A 20,891-nucleotide genomic window follows, 5' to 3' on the forward strand; every position below is an offset into this window, starting at 1 on the left:
TAAAAAATATTACGTAATTATTCCCTCACGAATGAATCTCTCACAGAGTAAAACTGTCAGTGTCTATATTATGACACTACACGGCATTATAGTGTTATTTGTAAATTTATTTTTAAATAATTTTTATTGTCCCTGGTTTACATTAGGGTACTCTTGTGGGAAAGTTGCAGAGGCTGGGACAGACTTTAAACATCACCTCCGCTTAAAAAGATGCAATCTAATCCTGTTTACATGAAATAAGCCTGCTCCCGAGCAGGTTTGAGCTTATGGACCTGTTGCTATGACAGCAAGTCTAGGATGAGCTTCGAAGAACCAAACGATCCAAGATCATGCCAAATCGTCAACAATCAAATCCAGCTAACTGAGTTAGCGACGTACGAAGAACGGGCCCCAGATTAAAATATATGTTTGAGGCATTTTAAAAACTTCACCAGCGCAGTTGCTTTGTTAACGGGGTTTCCGGGGTAACCGTGGCTGTTGCTTGAACTCTGCTTTTCCATCAGCGCCCTCTGCTGTCAGAGAGTGAACGCGCACTTTCATTCAGCGCGTCTCCTTCACTCGTTCCTCCATGTGCTTCTCATGCACGCTGGGCTTGTTTACATGAGCACGTGTTCTTTAGACGCAGAATACAGCGGTGTTGTGCATTTTATATACGTTTGATGGGGAAAGTATTCTTAAATGCATTATAAAAATGTTAATAATTGGTAATAAATTATTTACGGTATTTTGAAATGCCCACAATAACAATATCGCGCATATTCATTATCGCGATATCTCGCATTACCGAATATCGGCACAAGTCTAATTGGTTACCTTAATTTCTGAAGTCTTTATTGTAAATATTAATACAGATCAATTCTTACCATTAAAGTTATATAACGTATTCAGTCAAGAGCAGAAAGTGATTTTTTTTGTCTTTTGTTCTTTGATTAACATGACAGACAGCAGCAGGAATATTGGACTGCTGTCCCTTTAAGAGTTTATGAAAGGTGTTTAACGAACCCAGCACTGTTACACACAACATGTGTTCACTTTCTTAGCTATTTAACGATTCAAAACTGATTGCGTTTATCTGAATACTCGCCAAGATTACCTGTGCTGCTGATTTTGACATACTTTTTTATATATTTGACAGTGCAGTAAGGCACTTATTTTGGTACTTGGGACTGTTTGACTTCTGTTTCTGTTTGAGACTGAGCGTGGCCTGTTCGCTCCACCTAATATAGATCAGTGGTGCCCGTGCTTTCTGTGTGAGCGCGAAACCTGCGGAATGACTAAAATTATGCGCAATACAAGCACTACTTAACCGGAGCAAATGAGACGAGAGAGAGGAGGCGCCTGCACGGGTGTGTGTCACTTCACCGTGACAGAGAAGAGAGCAAGAACACGCAGCTGAAGTTATTGCCTGTGTCGCTGGTAACGAAACGGAATAGCTCGGAATCGGTAAGAAGTGAGACTGATCGGCCGATCACCGATCCGGGCCGATCATGAGGAAAATTGGCCGATTCCGATCCCTGGCCGATCTATCGGTGCATTTCTAGTTTTCATACTCCTCCTCAGTGGGTTTTTGTGATTACCCATTCAAAAATAACCTCCTTATCTAAAACTCATTCACTCTTAAATCTCTTCACCCTCCTCATCTCTAATTCTAAATAAAGCCTGCGAGTGTAATGGGCTTCCCTCTGTCTCTTCCAATAATGCAGATAATTAGCTTAACGTCCTGCTGAATCTGTGCTTATGTCCACATGAAAACACTAAATCATTGTGCTTTCACAGTTGAAGTGTCATGTAGGTGTAAACAGTTTTAAATGTAAATGATAAATGTTTAATGTATTTAAAAAGTAAATAAAACTGATAAAAAGTTATTGCTATTATTATTATTCAAATAGATAAATAAAAATAAATGCAAAAATAGGAAAAATGGAAATCTTAACCTCCACAATTATCCTATTAGAGATGCTACAATAAATATTTGTATTTAAAAAAAAAAAAAAAAAAAAACTAAAATCCCAGGACCACTCAAGTGAACATTTAGGTGATTTAAAAATTGTGAAAAAAAGTGACCAATTTCTGCATTTAAAATACACACAATCTATACACATGCATTGTAATCTAAAATCACAAGTCAAATAAATTGATGCATCATGACGTGGCCTTTGGCCTAAAAAAAAGAATGAAGACGCCATCAGCCAAACTCACACACCTCTTCCCTTCACAACCTGTTTTGTTAAAGCAGTGACTAATAAACCTTTGTTTTAGACAGCTTTCATTCATCGTGTGACTCAAAGACCAGGCATCTTCACCTAAATCACATGATATGTTTATGACTTAATGGCTTTAGTTTAGTAAATACTACATAGTTCCCTGCAGGTGGCGCTGTTTCCTTTACATAAGCATTGGTCACTGTGATGCTCTCAGAATCTCTTGATCTGTTCACAACAGCTGAAAATCTCATCACAAAACTCATGCAAACATTATAGACAAAAAAAGAGAGAGAAGGAGAATACTAATATGGTAGGAAGAGGTGTCCTTCTCTACAATATACAAGGTAAAATGTGAAACACTAGATTTTTAAAAACAGATCATTACTTGAAAATGCTTTTTTTGCCTTTTGACATGTTGTATAACCTCAACCCAGAGATAGATGTTAACTGGCTGTAGCCACTTCTCTATTCCGCTGCAGACCTTTCACTTAGAAACTGCTCACAAAACACAACCACCTCTGTTTCCCACCGACTCCATGATGAGATGCAGAAAGCAACACAGGGGTCAGAACATTAATGCCTGGAAGGAACAAAACCATTTGGGGGAGTATGCACTTTTTAGTTTCAACTCCTTTTCCAGGGGACATCTGCAGCATCACAGTGTGTATGTGTGTGCGTGACAAACAAGATTGAACACAGCTATGAAGTCAAGCCTACCAGCTCCGACCACTTCCTTTCCACTCAAGACAAACAGGCCATGCCCAAGAGTGTGTACATGTGAGATAATGTGAGATTGTGCGTGTAAAGGATAGCAGCAGGGCCTGACGCTTTGTCTGCTGAAAGCTGAATTCAGGCAGATTCCTCTGAGGTTGATGCACTTCTCAGTGAACAAGCTGTAAGCATTTAGTAGTGTCAATTGTAATAAATCAAGCTACCGATGACTAAACCGTCCCTTTGGCTACAATAACCCAGCTTCTAGATCTTTTGGATTTTACACAAACACAGAACTAGTTACAATTTGGGGAACGATGCACCACTTGTGAGATTTTCACTGTAACTTAAAGGGTTAGTTCACCCAAAAATTAAAATTCAGTCGTTAATTACTCACCCTCATGTTGTTCCACACCCATATGACCTTTGTTCATCTTCGGAACACAAATTAAGATATTTTTAATGACTCATCCATAGACATTAATAGAATCAACACTTTCAAGTTCCAAAAAGGTACTAAAGACATCGTTAAAACAGCTGAGTTTAACCTTAATTTTATGAAGCGACGAGAATACTTTTTGTGCGCAAAAAACAAAAATAATGACTTTATTCAACAATCTCTTCTCTGTCATTATCCTTATGCAGTTACCGCAGTAAAATCCAATGGCTCAGTGAGGCCTCTATTGACAGAAAGATAATTAACACTTTCAAATCTCCAGAAAGGTACTAAAGACATCGTTAAAACCATCAACAATGACTACAGTGGTTCAACCTTAATGTTATGAAACAACGTGAATACTTTTTGTGAGCCAAAAAATAACGACTTTATTCAACAATATCTAGTGATGGGCGATTTCGAAACACTGCTTCATGAAGCTTCAAAGCTTTCCGAATCTTTTGTTTCGAATCAGTGGTCAAACTGCCAAAGTCATGTGATATCAGTAAACGAGGCTTCGTTATGTCATAAGTGTCTCGAAATTTCAGTGGTTCACCACTGGGGGGGCATGACTTTGGCAGTTTGATACACGCTTCGAACCACTGATTTGAAACAAAAGCATCACGCGCATGTGTTGTGCTGCTCACGCGAACAGCGTTAGCCAATACTGAGCCACTGTTCAGACCCGGAACCCGGAAGTGCTGCACTGTCTACAATGTAAACAGCGTAGGAGAATGACAGGGAAGAAAAGAAATTGTTGAATAAAGTCGTTATTTTTGTTTTATTTTTGAGCACAAAAACTAATAAAATTAAGGTTGAACCGCTGTAGTCACATAGACTATTTTAACGATGTCTTTACTACCTTTCTGGTCCTTGCAAGTGTGGTCTACGGAGGAGTCAGAGAGCTCTTGGATTTCATCAAAAATATCTTAATTTGTGTTCTGAAGATGAATGAAGTGTGGAACATGTGTGGAACAACATGAGGGTGAATAATTAATGATAGAATTTTCATTTTTGGGTGAACTAACCCTTTAATGCATCATTTCTAAATAAAAGTGTTAATTTCTTTCAAAAAGAAAGTCCAAACTTTTGAACACTAATGTATCTTCTTGCAGTGCATCTTCTTAGTCTATAATTATGTGAGGTTTGTCTTCAAGGGAGACAATTCCACTAACCCATGTAGAGTTTTGTGGTTTCCAAACAATTTGTTTGTCACCAAAATGTGTTTATAATTGTCTTTTACATCAAAGCTATCAGACTTAAAACTAGAAAAACGACTGAAAAAGCCTCACTCATCTTGCGACATTCATACGCAACTATAAGGTTACATCAGATCCCCTCAAATCCTCTGTCAACAAAAGATTAGAAATTTGTATCACCTATCCAATATATTGGAAGTTGTGTAACAGATCAGAGAGAATCCAGGAGTAGTAGCCCAAAAAATGCTTTGGGAACCAAACACATGATCTAAATCTACAGAAAAAAAAATTAGCCAGCTGCTTGTGATAAATTTAGAAATGAAAGGATCATCAAATGGATCCCAAATTAAATGTCCACCATAGGGGAAAACATTATTTCATCTCATTCACAGTTATTCAAGCTCTGCAAATTTTATAGTTGAGATTCATATTTAACATTTCCACAAACCAAACTATGACAAAAAAACCACCCATCTGCTCTCAGCAGTGAAATGAGATCCCAGACTTCCACAGTGAAAAATGACCTCTTAACAGACATCCCACTGGTTAAAAACGGTATCTACGCTCTGATTGGATCATTTCCATGGGGTGGGGTGTAAACAAGCCAACAAATAAGCAAAGAAATCTATCCTTTACATCAACAAGTGTCTTAGCTTAATCTAAGTTGTTTTTGCCCTTTATTGCAGCAATGTAACAGTGTGGGTACTGCAAAAAAAAGTTGTGAATACAGTCAGGTTTTCAGTTCTCCATGAGATGTCATTTGTGGTCATGCACAACTCTACACAAACACACACCGTTTCACACAAAAACTGTAGCTGACTAACATGTGAGAACAAGTCAGCTTTCTAAAAAGGCAAATGCACACAAGGGCTCACACCTGCTTTCCAGGTGGTTATCGGATTGATGTTTCTTTGCCTCTTTTTCATGCACATGTTCCTCTGGTGCCACCACATCTCAACAGGTGATTGATTTCACATGACACTGAATCACTAACAGAGATCAACCAAAGGAATCTGATAAAAATCATCAGCATCATGTGATCTGACACCATCAACAAACTGCACACACGTCATTTAGTTCACACTGAGTACTATAAAAGGACAGTCGGCCTCTATTGCTACAGACGTGTTGGAAATTGTTACGTCAGAATTCAAGCAATCACAAAGCATAAAAGGACACTTGTGAAACAATAACTTCATTCTTTCTATATCCACCTTATTTAGCAATACAGAAGCAATCTATTTTCTGTTAATGTGCAAGACCTTCCATTCACTAACCGCTATAGATAGATAACTATAGGTAGATAACTAGAAGAATAACAAAGTGCAGTAAATGGTAAGACTATCAGTGTGTTTATGATCATGATAATAATATAAAATAATACAAGAAATACCCATTCGCAATTTCAAGCAGCATAACAGGCTGTTTTCGCACAGCTAAAATAACTGGAAGCAGATGACACCGGAAGCCTCAAACTTTTAAGAAATGCTCTTACTTTAAAAAAAAAAAAACCTGTCAAACCAAACCAATTAAACCAATTTTATTTTTTTGAAACTTTATTTTTTGTCTTTTAGAGAGGGAAAAAAGAAAAACAAACAACGAAAACAACATACAATCACATCTAAACAACAGAACGGTCATTTGGTCACCCATACATTCTTTCATAAACAAATTGATGGAAGTACATCTCAGATGATACAGCAGATAATAATCATGTTATAGAGTCATAAACACAATCCATTTTTCCCAATACTGTCAGTATTTATCCATCCGTAAGCTTAATGCGAACGTCATCCTCTCCATGTTTTGGATACTGGTCACAATGTCCAGCCAGTCAGTCTTTGTCGGGGGTTCTAACTGTAGCCACTTTCTTGTTAGAGCTTTCTTGCTGGCTGCTAATAATATCTTTATAAGATATTTATCTTTCTTCATCATATGAGCTGCTAAATTGCCCAGATAAATTGTGGAAAAAGAACAATCAATTCCCTCACCGAAAATGATATGGAATACCTTTATTACCCTTCTGCCAATATGACTGAATGGCTGAAATAAATGGCAGCTCCAGAATACATGAAAATGATCCGCCAACTGTTCCCCACATTTCCTCCAACACAGACCACCTCCAATGTCGTCAGTCTGAATAAATTTTAACTTGGGGGTTACAAAGTATCTAATAATATTTCGCCAGCAGAATTCTCTCCACATACCCGAGCTAGTAGAGGTAGCCTGTACAAAACAAATATTTAGCCAGTCTTCCTCTGAGATGCCTAGACCGGATTCTTTCTCCCATTTTAATCTAACCTTATATGTTGATTGTTTCTTAATGGACTCAATTGCTAGATACAGTTTTGCGACAAGTTTCCTATTGTCTTTATTTTTATACATATCGTTGAATAGATCAATTAAATTGGTGTCATGCTTCTACATGTATCTTATCTCTTTAAGTCCTAATTTGTAAGTACCTAAAAAAAAAAATCAAGTTTTTCCAGACCATATGTATCAGAAATCTCCTGAAAGCTATCTAATTCTCCCTTTGACGAGATTGAACTAAAAGAGGTGATGCCAAGCCTATACCAAAGCTGAAACCTCCCATCAGCACTTGCTGGTTTAAAGTTAGGGTCGAATGCAACCCATCTTAGTACTCTAGACTGTCTTTCAAGTAGTATTGATTTACATTCTTTAAACCAGATTCTGAAGGAAACCTTAGTCCATTGATTTAACATTTTAGAATACTGTTCATATAAAATTTTGCTACCAAGCACTGATTGCAGTGGTATAGCAAGCTGAGAGATCTCCAAATCCTTCCACTTTGCTACAAAGTCTGAGTTACAGCAACATGCTAAAACTCTTAGCTGGGTAGCTTTGAAGTAGTCTGAAAAACATGGCAGTGATCTACCCCCTTTCTCTTTAGATAGCTGCAGTATTTTGAATTGAATTCTTGGCCTCTTTCCACCCCATATGAATCTTGAAATCCACTTAACCCATTCAGTAAATTGTTTTACTGGAACTTCAACTGGTGAGGATTGGAAGAGATATAGAGGACGAGGAAGCAGGTTCATTTTTACAGTATCTATTCTGTTATGCATCTCTAAGGGCAGTTGGGACCACCTATCTATATCTGATTTAATGTTCTTACTTGTAGTACCATAATTACTATCAAATAATTTAGAAATGTCCTTTGTTATTAAAATCCCCAAGTACTTAATACTTGATGAGTTCCAATTAAATTTAAACCTATTCAGCATAACATTATGAGGGGTGTAGTTATAGCTTAAGATTTGTGTTTTCTGAACATTTAATTTATATCCCGAATAAGTTCCGAATTTTTTTTAAGATGGACATCAACCTAGGAATGCTAACCTCTGGTGCTGCGACAAACAAGAGCACGTCGTCCGCGTACAAGCAAATCTTTTGTTCTAAACCTCTAACCCTAACTGACTGTGCAATGGGCTCAATGAATAAAGCGAAAAGGGCAGGGCTGAGAGGGCAGCCTTGGCGGCAGCCTCTTTCCAGATTACTATTCTGAGTGAGATGCCCATTAATTCTTATTCTGGCCTTTGGTGATGAATACAGAGTTTTAATGCATCTAATAAACTCATCTTTAAAACCAAATATTCTCAATGCCAAAAATAGATACTCCCAGTCAAATGCCTTTTTGGCATCTAAACTAATTAGTACTGCTCGAATGTTTTCTTTAGTGACGTGATCAATTACATGGAGCACCCGCCTGATATTATCCTGTGTCTGTCTGTCACGTACAAATCCTGTCTGGTCTGAATCCACTAATTCTGGTATTATATCTTCCAGTCTTTTAGCTAATATTGATGCATATAGTTTATAATCCATATTTAATACTAAAATTGGCCTAAATGCACTACACTCCTTTTTGTCCCTACCCTCTTTAGGAATAATCTAAATTATTGCCTCGCTCCATGTTCTTGGTGGTTCACCACCTTTAAGTGTATAGTTAAAACAATCAAACACTCTAGGAACTAACTGATCTTTAAAAGCCTTATACCACTCTGTTGGAAAGCCATCTGTTCCCGGTGCTTTATTAACTTTTAATCTAGAAATTGCTTTCCCTATTTCTTCCTTTGTGATCTCTGCCATTAGGGCTTTATTTTGTACTTCGCCTATGGAAGGTAAGTCAAGTGATTCTAAAAATGAATTTATTTCCAATGAGCTGGTTGTATTTGGTTCCTTATATAGATTTTTATAGTAATTTTCAAAAATATTGTGTATATCTTCTTGCTTATGGCAATTTTTTTTGGTTTTGGGATCCCTAATTGCATACATTGCATTCTCAGCCTGCTGTTTTTTTAGCCTCCATGCCAACAACTTCAGAGCCTTAGGGCCATTTTCATAATACCTCTGTCTAATGAATTTAGCTTTTTTCTCTAGTTCTTCCTCATATAATTTATTTATTTCCTTTTTAACATTTTTTATTTGATTTACTATATATGGTTTCTTCTTTTCAGCATGTTCTCTCTCTAAATTTTCTTTTTCTTGTAAATCAAGCAGCCTTTTACCTCTTTCTTTTTTTCTATAAGATGTGAGAGCTATGAGCTTTCCTCCAATCACTGATTTTAAGGCATCCCAGAGGACACTTGGCGATACTTATATACTGATATTCCTTACATGTACTATCATTCAAAATGCTTGTATTAAGTCGCCACAGCATATCCTTTTTTTATTATCTAAATGCAGAGTGGAACCAGTCCCATCTCCATCAAAAGTTTTTTAGTTATCCTGGCTCTAGAGGTTAACCTCTTCAGTGCATTAGAGGAAGCAAGTTTAGGCTGTATTTGGGTATTCCAGTCTCCTCTGCATATTAGAACCTCAGAGGCTTCAGAAGCAATTAACTGAAACATTTCTCTAATACAGGAATTTTCCTGCTCAGGGGCTATATACACATTTACTAGAGTAACCTCTTTCTGATCTAGCAATCCCTTAGCTAAAACATTTATCTGAAAATTCAGAAAATTTACACTATTAGAAATCAGTATTGCTACCCCTCTTCTTTTCCCTTTCTTGTAGGATGCATAAAATACCCTCTTAAACCCTAGCTTTATTTTTTTAATTTTTCATGTTCTGCACTGTTAAAATGAGTTTCCTGCCAAAATATGATATGCAACTTCTCCTTTTTCATCTTTGCAATAGCCTTGCTTCTTTTAATTGGATTGTGTAGACCATTTACATTAAGGGTAATCACCCTATATTCCTTACACTGCATTTAAACTACAGCAAAACACTATTTGTAAACCACATATTATTGGTGACCAAACCTGAACTATATTCGAACTGTAGAACAAATTCAGAACATCACAGAACAAAAAAGACCAACGAACCAAAAAACAAAGGTAAGACTTCCACTTTGAAGTAAAAAACACTTCGTATTGTGGGGGGAACAGTCTAGCTAACCACCAGAGCCCCCCTTCAGTGCAACCTATAGTACTCTCAAGGATGTACTGTATGCACTTAGAAAAGTCAAAGACAAATGTATTGCCTGTATTTGTCGGTCAGCTATATTCTTGTTAAAGGTTAAGGGTAGTTAAGGGTAAGGGTAAGGGTTCTAGTTAAGGGTAACTAACTATTTGGTTATTTAAACTCCAACAGAAGTAAAGACTCATAATCTGCTATAAATGAAGAAATATAAAATGAAGAATAACAGTCTTAGTGGGAAAGTTGAAATCGACTTAATAGTCCGCAGGTAGCCTCACGTTACTCCGACACATTGAGGACATTCAATTTTCTCTTATTGCAAAACTGCAGATGTCATTAAATCAGATATTCTTAACTCTTATAATACAGAGTCACTTTACAGTCTGTTATCTCCCAATTCCTTCACCTCTAAATCTATCTTGGCCGGTGAAAACTCCGTAACTTCTCCTTAATCCATTCCTGGCGTGTCTGTCGATTTGCCGTGCACGTTGATCGCTGCCAGGGGGCCTTCCGTGCTTTTTCAGCAATCTCAACTTCTGCAGTTTTCTCCCAATCAATCGGAAATCCCCTCTTCTTCCAAGTCCTCTCCTGCTTCCACTGCGTTTTCATAGGTAATCGGGCCACTGTCAAAAAAGACTCGAACCTTTCGCTGGCTGGTGTTTGGAACCGTATTCCTTTTCCACGCAGAACCCTCCTGATCTATGCATACGCCTTCCTTTTTGCTAGCGTTTCTGCAGGATATTCATGATCGAAGTAGATTCTCTACATCGTCGTCATGATAATCGATTATGATAAACGATTATGCGGCCAAATGCTTCAGTTTACCACCGGAAGTCCCAATTTTATTTTTTTAATACCAAGCATTACGTTATTCTCCTGACATCTGAAAATGGAACATGAAGGGAATTTTACAGCTCATTCAGTCAAACTGACAGGGATTATTTGATAAGGATTATTTGTAGCACAACCTTATGATTTGAAATTATTTGTTTCATTAATAGATACATGTCAATATAATAAACACCCAATATACTAGTGTTGTCATGAAACCGATACCACGGGGAAAAAACGCTGCATATACTGTCATATAGATATTTTTAATATTATTTCTTTTTTTGTCCAACCACTAGGCAATCAAATATTTCTTCTGAAGAGATCACTTTACATGATAAAGCTTTTAAGCTTTTTTTTTTTTATATATAAACATTGATCAATTAGCATTACAATTTTCTCACAAATATATACCAAGATGGGCATTGTGACATTATTTTTGAGTGTATTTGACCATTAATAAGCCACAAAAAAGATTTTGGCAGTTGTTAGCTTTATGTCAGAGGTAGATTTATTGTGTGTATGCACTTCGGATGTAAGCGCGAAATGATGCACAATCCCGTGCCGAAATTCTGACCTGATCACACAAACACTATTTAACTGGAGTGAATGAGGGGCCTGAATGAGAGGAGGCAGGTGCGTGTCAACTTGCCATCTGAGAGGAGAGCAAGAATGTGCAGCTGGTATCAGAGTATCGATACTGCAGAAAGGAGTTATTGGAACCATTTCAGATATTTCAATATCGATACATATCAAAATGTCAATAGTTTTGACAACACTACAATATACATATAGGACTGAATTCAATTATTCTGACTCTACCCATGGTTAGACTACTTTTTTTTTTACCATCATTGTTTCCTTTCATCAGGCTCTTAATGATTTAAGCCATCTCTTGGGATACTTAATGTCAAACAAAGCCATGAGAGCATGAGAACAGAACAGCTTTTAAACAAGGATAAAAACTGAAAGCCTTGTCTATAATTCAAGAATGTCCATCTTTCAATGCTGCAACTTGCAAATATGTAATTATGTTCATTATTAACTAATTGCAACTGGACATGTACATGAGATACAACCAAATTAGAGATGCACCGATTGCAATTTTCTTGGCCGATTCTGTTTTCGTTTTTTTTGTAAGTGTTAACTGCCGATATCGATTTTTGCCGATTCCGATTTTCTATAATACTTTCTGAGAACTATATTACAAAAATCTAATTTTTCTTCAAAGCAAAGTTTTATTTTCATACAAAAAAAAAACAAGTAAAAAGTCAGTAATAAAATAAGAACAAATAAAAAAGTTCAAACAGCACAAAAAAATGCAACAGAATAAAGAGAGTTATGAAACTCAGGTTAAGCAGGTTTTTATTCAGGCAAGTTATTCTCTAGAAAAATAAAGTAATCAAATGTAAAGTAACACATCCAGTGTTATTTTACATTGGTTACCTTAATTATTTTGGTAGTCTTTATTGTAAATATTAAATACAGATTCATTCTTACCATTAAAGTTATTAAACGTATTCAGTCAAGAGCAGAAAGTGAATTTTCTTTGTCTTTTGTTCTTTGATTAACATGACAGACAGCAGCAGGAATACTGGACTGCTGTCCCTTTAAGAGTTTATGAACGGACACAATACTGTTACACAACATGCATTCGCTTTCTCAACTATAACGATCCAAAACTGACTGTGTTTATCTGAATAATCACCAAGACAGGCATTTTGACATAATTTTGCATGTATTTGACCATTTAAGCGCAGTAAGACACTCATTTTGGTACTTCTGACTCTTTTTGACTTCTGTCTCCGTTTGAGACTGAGCGTGGCTTGTGCGCTCCACTAATATAGATCAGTGGTGCTCGCACTTTGGATGTGAGCGCGAAACCTGCGGGAATTACAATTATGCGCAGTACAAGCACTATTTAAACGGAGCGAATGAGACGAGTGAGAGGGAGGAGGCGCCCGCGCGGGTGTTTGTCACTTTGCCGTCAGAGAGAAGAGAGCGAGAGTGCACAGCTGACGTTATTGCCTGTGCCGTAACAAAACGGATCGGCTTGGAATCAGTAAGAACCGATCACCGATACGGGCCGATCATGAGGAAAATCGGCCAATTACGATCCCTGGCCGATGGATTGGATCTCTAAACCAAATACAAATTTTGAGCAAGCCAAAACCCTACAAAACTCTTCATAGTTGTTTAAAATAGCGGAACGGCTCTCTGCTGAGAGGTGCCATCCACCTAGTGCTGGGCGCTATGATCAGTACTTTTTAAGATTCTGGAGGTTCACAGTGGCTTATTTTACTAGAATATAAAAATATTGTCATGTCACATACAAATTTACTTTCAAAAATGGTGGTAATCAAATCAATTTATAAAACAATGTAGTTAATCTTTTAAAATGTAATCACACGAAAATTGAATAATTCCTTTAATTTTATTGTTTAAATTAAAATGTGTGATATTCCTTAATTTTTTTTTTTAAATAAGTTGTATTATCATTATTATTGTTGTTACTTTAAGAAGTGCAATAGAAATATATTTATTTTAACATTTCTTCAAGTTTCTATATGGTTTAATAAACTGCAATATTATTATTATTATTACTTGAATAAGTAATAATACTTGAAGTACACTACTGTGCAATAATAACATATTTTATGAATTCTTTAAGTTAAACCAAACTTTTATTTTGACGGGCTATCGTGAAGACTTTTTAGTTTCTGCATATATATATATATATATATATATATATATATATATATATATATATATATATATATATATATATATATATATATATATGACATGACAATAGTTTTATCAAATTAAATGGTGAAATGCTCATGAAGTTAATCTCAGAGCAGATCTGGGGTGTATACCAGAAAGCAAGATTAACTTACCATCACATATTCCCTGAACTCTCAGCTGATTAACCCAAACCTTGCTTGCTCAAGGTATGCAGCTTCCAAACCCGTGTCTGAATATCTCTGAAACAAACTAACCCTGGAAAAGAACCTGCTCCGTAGGAGGTTATGGTCAGAGAATAAGCTCATAACCCTAAAAATTACCTCTATTTTTGGAACTGAAAGTTGAGGTTTTCCATTTACTCTGAGCAAACTAACCCGGGTATGTTGCATAACTTGTCTTCTGGAATACCACCCTGGAGATGAAGTTCATATGTTCATATCCTCATATAGTGAGACAGCAGATGCAGAAAACAACATGAGCGTCACGCATTGCTTCAGTATGTGTGTAGTAGACGAAACTGCGACGCTCATTCACAGAGGCACGCAGACTTCAGATTTACATAGCAGTCTTTTTGAGCTTTAATATTCACAGACACTATTGCAATTTGATTCATTTTACAGCTTCACTATTTCGTGATATTCCGCTTTATACAGTAAGTTAATCCATTTGTGGCAACTGAATAGATGCAACAATTGTTTCAGCAACCCACCAGTACAGCAGTATTTAAAAAATACATATCGTTTGCGAAACTGATATCATATGTCCATCCACCAGCAGTCATGTACATCAGTCGGAACAATCATTAATTTCTCTTTCATGCTGCACTGGTAAGAACAAAACAGGATGTGTCATGTGAGCTTCACCGCAGGCTTCACACCACACCTCCTTGAGCACAACAGAATGGCTTCATACTCACCGGGCTCAAGTTTGATGATCTTCACTGCTGCAAGTTCTCCAGTGGAGATGTTTCGAGCCTGCAGAATACAAACACAAGGAGGGAAGAATGATTTAAAAAAAAAAAAAAGAAAGAGCTAGAATAGTTTCCGATCAAAACACTGGAATGTGCGTGTGTAAGTGAGAGCCGTGTCTCTGGTGGAAACAGTCTCATCGTTTCCAAATGGAAGTAGGTCGACAGCCATCAAAACACATGAGCACAGACAGAAAAGAGACTTGAGGGTCATCCATTTTTTAGTCGTTTTTAAAACAACCAGCTTTAGGGTTTCGACACTTTTGGCCAGTTAATTTCTATACCTTTTCCACAAATCTTTTCTGATTATTAGATATGGATTTTATAGAGATAGCAGCACTAACAAAACGCAAAGACATTGTAAGATTGTTTGCATTTCCATGCCTTCTCCAGAAATCACAATTTCAAAAATTCCCAGATATCTATAGGTTTTCTTTCACACTGTGTGAACCCTGTATTTTGCCATATAATTTTCAAGTGTCATTTAACAGTACATAAAAAGTGTTTATCTTAGGACTGAGCAAGATAAACAGGTACAATAAACAAGTAATAAACGAGTATGATTGTGTGATTATGTGTGAGACAACAAGACACATCCAAATCTGAGAGAGTGTTTGTAAGAAAGTTATGTGTGTGTTTGTCTCACTGAGGCTCAGGCCACATGTAACACCAATTCTTGTCAATGCCATTCATCGACAGACAACAAAGTAAACTGGTATCTTTACTATATGGTAAAACACACAGTAGCACCATAATACCAGATAACTCTTATAACATTATTATTACTAAGTAGCCAGATAATGGTATCCACAGCTCTGAACCAGTATTCATACTCTAAACTAAGCTATATACTGCAACCCATTATGATACCCAGAATATTTGCAATGATTTTGCTGCTGATAAAAAAAAAAATATTGTTAAAAAAATATCTAAAAAATGTAATTATTTTAGTTCAAACTTTTCATTTCAATAAATCAATTCAAACTTTTTTTTTTCATGATTTAATAAATACAGATTCCTGTGAAAATGTACGTTTATTGCTATGTAGTTATATTTAGATATTTATGAAATCGTTTTTATTTTTCCCTAAATTCTGTGTTCTTTTGCGATGGTTTAATTAAATTTAAATAATAAAAAACACGTCTAATCAGTTGAATTCATAACACTTTAACAATTTAAAATATTATTCAAATTAACAATATTGGTGTACATAAATAAGAATATTTTTTTAAGCAAAAAGTAGCGTGGAAAAAAGTCTTGGTTATTTTTAACCTGTATTTTATTATTTATTTACTGCATTTTAACATATTTTGTAAAATCGGCTCTTTGTTTAAAATTATGGCTCCCCTGTTTTCAAAGAATAACTAACATTTTACTGCCTTGCCAAATCTCTCAAGAAGTAAAAAAAGACCATATAAGGTAGACTATATAAAAAGTCCCTAATGTAGTGGGTCGGATCAATGCTAGACCCTCAGATCATACACATAACCAGCAGCCACAAAGCCAGCCAGGAAGTGTGTCCAGCAATCAATAACAGTAAATATAATACGCAGACACGCACACACACACTCCTGCACTCTGCTGAATGAATGGAAACTCCACCAGATTTTCAAGCACTTCCAGACCGCCGGCTACATCCAAATTCCTGGGGGACAATGTGTGTGTGTGTGTTTAGTCTCCAAATAAACAAATTAAACACTCATGTTGCACTCTCAAGCCAAATGCAAGTTAATAAATCTTTGATCAAAGTTTCCATGAGATCAAGTATGATTTTTTTTATTTTATTTTTTTTATCAAATCTCCCGAGTATAATTTAGAATTAAACTCAAGAGATCACAAATGCCTTTTCCATTTCAAATATTTATTTCTACCGCATTTTCTGTAAAACCTTATGAACACAACTCGCAAAAATGAATTCAACTTATAGCCAGAATAAACCAAGAACTAGATTTTTACATTTTCTGAAGATTTGTGTTTGCATGTGCAACAAACAATGTGAATAGTGAGTGGCTGCCAGGGTGTTGCCAGGCAGTTGCTAAGGTGCATAAACGATCATTGCTTAGAAAACTCAACATACTGCACGATTTGAGGTATCATACATGACTACACAAACAATGCTGTAAAAGTAATATGATAAAGTTCATTACTAAGGATTATTAGTTTGCTCAAATCTACTACTCCGGTATGAGCAATAATAATAACGGTGATGCTTGCCACAAACTTCATCACCTAAAATTTAAATTCCTAATACTTTCTATCTTTTTGTTTGTTTTTATCTTCAAAAGACACCACATAAACCTTCACAGGAGTGTTCGCTAAATGCATTTACATATTAACACTAACCAAAATTCAAAACAAACCATTCTTTTCAAGGAAACAAGCAACCACACATGTCACTAATATACTCAAAAGCTTATTCTTCTCACAGGAGCTGCTACTGGGACATTTGCTGACCTTATATGGCCTTTTTTCACTTGAAGGATTTGGAAAGGCAGTAAATGAGCACATGGCAGGATAACGCAAGTTAAGGAACGAGTCTCTTAACATTCAGAACTGTAAATCTATGCAGGATACTGATTACTGATGTGTGGCATGATGGTGCAGACATTTAATGACTGTAACTTTGCGACACTTTAAGAGTTTGTGGCTACCCAAACAGCTCAAAAATAACAATACACATTTTATTTTCTCTTGCTACTGCTTGAGCTACTATCATTAGCTCTCTGTATGCAAATGGTGGGCTAAAAGGTGCCTAAGGTGACTGCAGACCCCACACAGTAATATTACAACCACTCAGTAATATTAACAAAATTTTACTGGCTATTATACACACGCACTCATATATACACAGTACAGTCCAAAAGTTTGGAACCACTAAGATTTTTAATGTTTTTAAAAGAAGTTTCGTCTGCTCACCAAGGCTACATTTATTTAATTAAAAATACAGTAAAAAAACAGTAATATTGTAAAATATTATTACAATTTAAAATAACTGTGAACTATTTAAATATATTTGACAAAGTAATTTATTCCTGTGATGTAAAGCTGAATTTTCAGCATCGTTACTCCAGTCTTCAGTGTCACATGATCCTTCAGAAATCATTCTAATATGCTGATCTGCTGCTCAATAAACATTTATGATTATTTTCAATGTTGAAAACAGTTGTGTACTTTTTTTTTTTCAGGATTCCTTGATGAATAGAAAGTTCAAAAGAACAGCATTTATCTGAAATACAAAGCTTCTGTAACATTATACACTACCGTTCAAAAGTTTGGGGTCAGTAAGAATTTTTTTTTTTTTTTTTTTTTTTTTAAGAAATTAAAGAAATGAATACTTTTATTCAGCAAGGATGCATTAAATCAATCAAAAGTGGCAGTAAAGACATTTATAATGTTACAAAAGCTTAGATTTCAGATAAACACTGTTCTTTTCAACTTTCTATTCATCAAATAATCCCGAAAAAAATTATTCTACACAAATATTTTGTACAATTGTACACATCAAATGTTTCTTGAGCAGCAGATCAGCATATTAGAATGATTTCTGAAGGATCATGTGACACTGAAGACTGGAGTAATGATGCTGAAAATTCAGCTTTGCATCACAGGAATAAATTACTTTGTGAAATATATTCAAATAGAAAACAGTTATTTTAAATTGTAATAATATTTCACAATATTACAGTTTTTACTGTATTTTTAATTAAATAAATGTAGCCTTGGTGAGCAGACGAAACTTCTTTTAAAAACATTAAAAATCTTAGTGGTTCCAAACTTTTGGACTGTACTGATTATATATATAGAGAGAGAGAGAGAGAGAGAGAGAAAGAGAGACGTCATCAATTTCCATAGCCGTTCTCATGGCCAGCATGGAAAATGTGCGATTTTTCAGCTTCCCAGTATGTATGAAAGTGAAACTCAATGAGGTAAACAACTTTATAACGAGATATAACAATGATAAATGATCCACCTGCCAATCTGTGTTTGTTGTCACTATGTGCTCCTGATTGTGTCCTAAAATATGGCAACCACTACACAGAATGTAACGCAATGTGAAGTAGATTCTCACTCTCTATAAGAGAGTTGATTCATGAATCCAAGGTATAATGTGTCCAGTACCTTATACACGTCTCCATAGGTTCCGCTGCCAACTCTCTGGATCAGCTCAAAGTCGTGCTGAGGGTTTCTGCGCTGAATCTCCCCTCCGGACCGGCCCAGCGGATCCATGCTGTCGGACTCGGGGATTTACTACTTTAATGACCCAGATTCAGTTTCACAACAGACCTGCAGTCCACATCCCCCTGAAAAATAACAGAAACCAGAACAACATGAGATTAATACCAGCACACCTAAGCTTAAACAGACAGACAGATAGACAGCAACACAGACAGATAGATAAACTAGATAGACAGATGCTTAATCTTGTGTGTGAAACTGCAGAAGCAATATATGGACAAAATAAAAATAAGTTAAAGTCGTTTTATAAAGACATTTCCAACAAACAAAACTATTAGCAAACCACTTTTAAACCCACTTTAAATAGTGTAGCTGGTGCAGATGTTTATTTATTTATTTCGAGGTATTTATTTGTATATTAATACAGGAAATTATAAGCTTTACTTTCAGTTATTTGGACGCATTTCAAAATTATTAACGAGTGTCAGCGATTCTTAACTGTCAAAAACAGGTGGTTGTTTTGAAAAGTTTCCCCCTCTTAATAAAGTTGTGAGTTTAACTTATTCAAAGTTTAATAATTAAAGTTAATTTTCTGTTTGAATCTACGTGTTTTAAGCTAACTCAGCTAACTTCTGCTAACTAATCTCACATAATCACTTCAGCTTTAAACGTCATTTTATAAAGAAAAAAAATATACATATTCAAATATGTTCAAAAGGCATAATCCAGATTTTACAGATATATACTTGCGTTTAGCTGTTGAGTGTTTTTTAAATTGCGGTTTGCTCTGAGTGACAGTAAAGTTAATGAGAATAGCTAATGCTAATGCTATAAACAGCGTCAAACTACAACACGAAATAAATCGCTTAAATTCAGAAACACTGATTCAGACTTCACCATTTGTGCGATTAATCCTTGTCCTCTGAGCTCGTGAAGATATAGAGGTTTTCCTAAATGACGAAGTTCATTGTGCGTCGAAAAAACCATCCAAACAGGAACAGAGAGAAGCGCAAACTTCAACTGAAGCCAGACCTCACACACACACACACACACACACACACACACACACACACACACACACACACACACACACACACACACACACACACACACACACACACACACACACACACAGAAAAGCAAATACGATATATAAAAGCAAGCACAACGTTAAAACATTACACAGTATCTCTTTCACTGTGTTTCACTGTGCATTATTTGCACGAGAAATAATGGTACCATTGTAGTGACAAGGTACTAGCCGGTTAGACAATAGCTGCAGTCAGTTATATTGCAAAATAAATAATGGGGAAAAAGGATATAAAGTAATTAACCGGTGTTGTTTATTTTGGTCTCTTCACACGTGAGAAATGTAATAGCTTATATTTCCATATATAGTCATCTTGTTTTAAATTGTCTATTGTTTATGTATTATAGTGCATGAAAACTGAACTTGACAAAACTTTGTCTTTCAGTAAAAGTTATGGACATTCTTTAATTTTCTTCTTTTCTTTTCTTTTCTTTTCTTTTCTTTTCTTTTCTTTTCTTTTCTTCTTTTCTTTTCTACAGTGGTCGCCTAGCGCCATCTGACGGATATACTCAGAGCCACACATATGACGAAGTTTAGGAATATTACTATTTTATAATGATTATTATTATAATATACCTTTTGGGCGAACGTCACGTAACCACATAAATTTTCATAAACAAATGTTTTAGCCTACAGTTATTTGCAAATTCACCGGCACAGCGGGTACATCAAAATACAATAAAGAGCACAGCTCGTTAAATAAACAGAAAGCAATGTTATTTTAAATGTAACAAACGTATATTTAACACAAAACAGTAACAGTATACAATATTATATATATATTGTACACTGTTTTGTGTTAAATATACGTTTGTTATTTGCAAATATAACTGTAGGCTAAAACATTTGTTTATGAAAATTTTTGTGTTTGCGTGACGTTCGCCCAAAAGGTATATAATAATAATAATCATTAGAAATTATATATATATATATATATATATATATATATATATATATATATATATATATATATATATATATATATATATATATTATACTACAGAAAACATGCTTAACAACAATCATACCTGACAGTTATTCCTCAAGAGGGCGTTTAACGACGTAGTTAGCCGTATTCTTTGTTGTG

At 35.5% G+C, this 20,891-nt stretch overlaps 1 protein-coding gene across 4 annotated transcripts in view; it reads right to left on the minus strand.

The window, feature by feature from the left end:
* Positions 1 to 19,770, minus strand: part of map4k5 (mitogen-activated protein kinase kinase kinase kinase 5) — a 43,292-nt gene extending 23,522 nt beyond the window's left edge. For 2 of the 4 annotated variants that reach the window (XM_067386653.1, XM_067386650.1), the window contains exons 1-3: positions 19,612 to 19,770; positions 18,658 to 18,839; positions 14,488 to 14,545 (exon numbers count right to left, since the gene is read on the minus strand). In XM_067386653.1, coding sequence (XP_067242754.1) covers positions 14,488 to 14,545; positions 18,658 to 18,765 — 166 coding nt within the window. In that variant the 5' untranslated portion in view covers positions 18,766 to 18,839; positions 19,612 to 19,770. The other 2 variants (XM_067386651.1, XM_067386652.1) reach the window with 2 other exon arrangements.
* Positions 19,771 to 20,891: the final 1,121 nt, after the last annotated feature.

This window comes from Chanodichthys erythropterus, chromosome 5 (assembly GCF_024489055.1).
Source record: "Chanodichthys erythropterus isolate Z2021 chromosome 5, ASM2448905v1, whole genome shotgun sequence".
NCBI lineage: Eukaryota > Metazoa > Chordata > Actinopteri > Cypriniformes > Xenocyprididae > Chanodichthys > Chanodichthys erythropterus.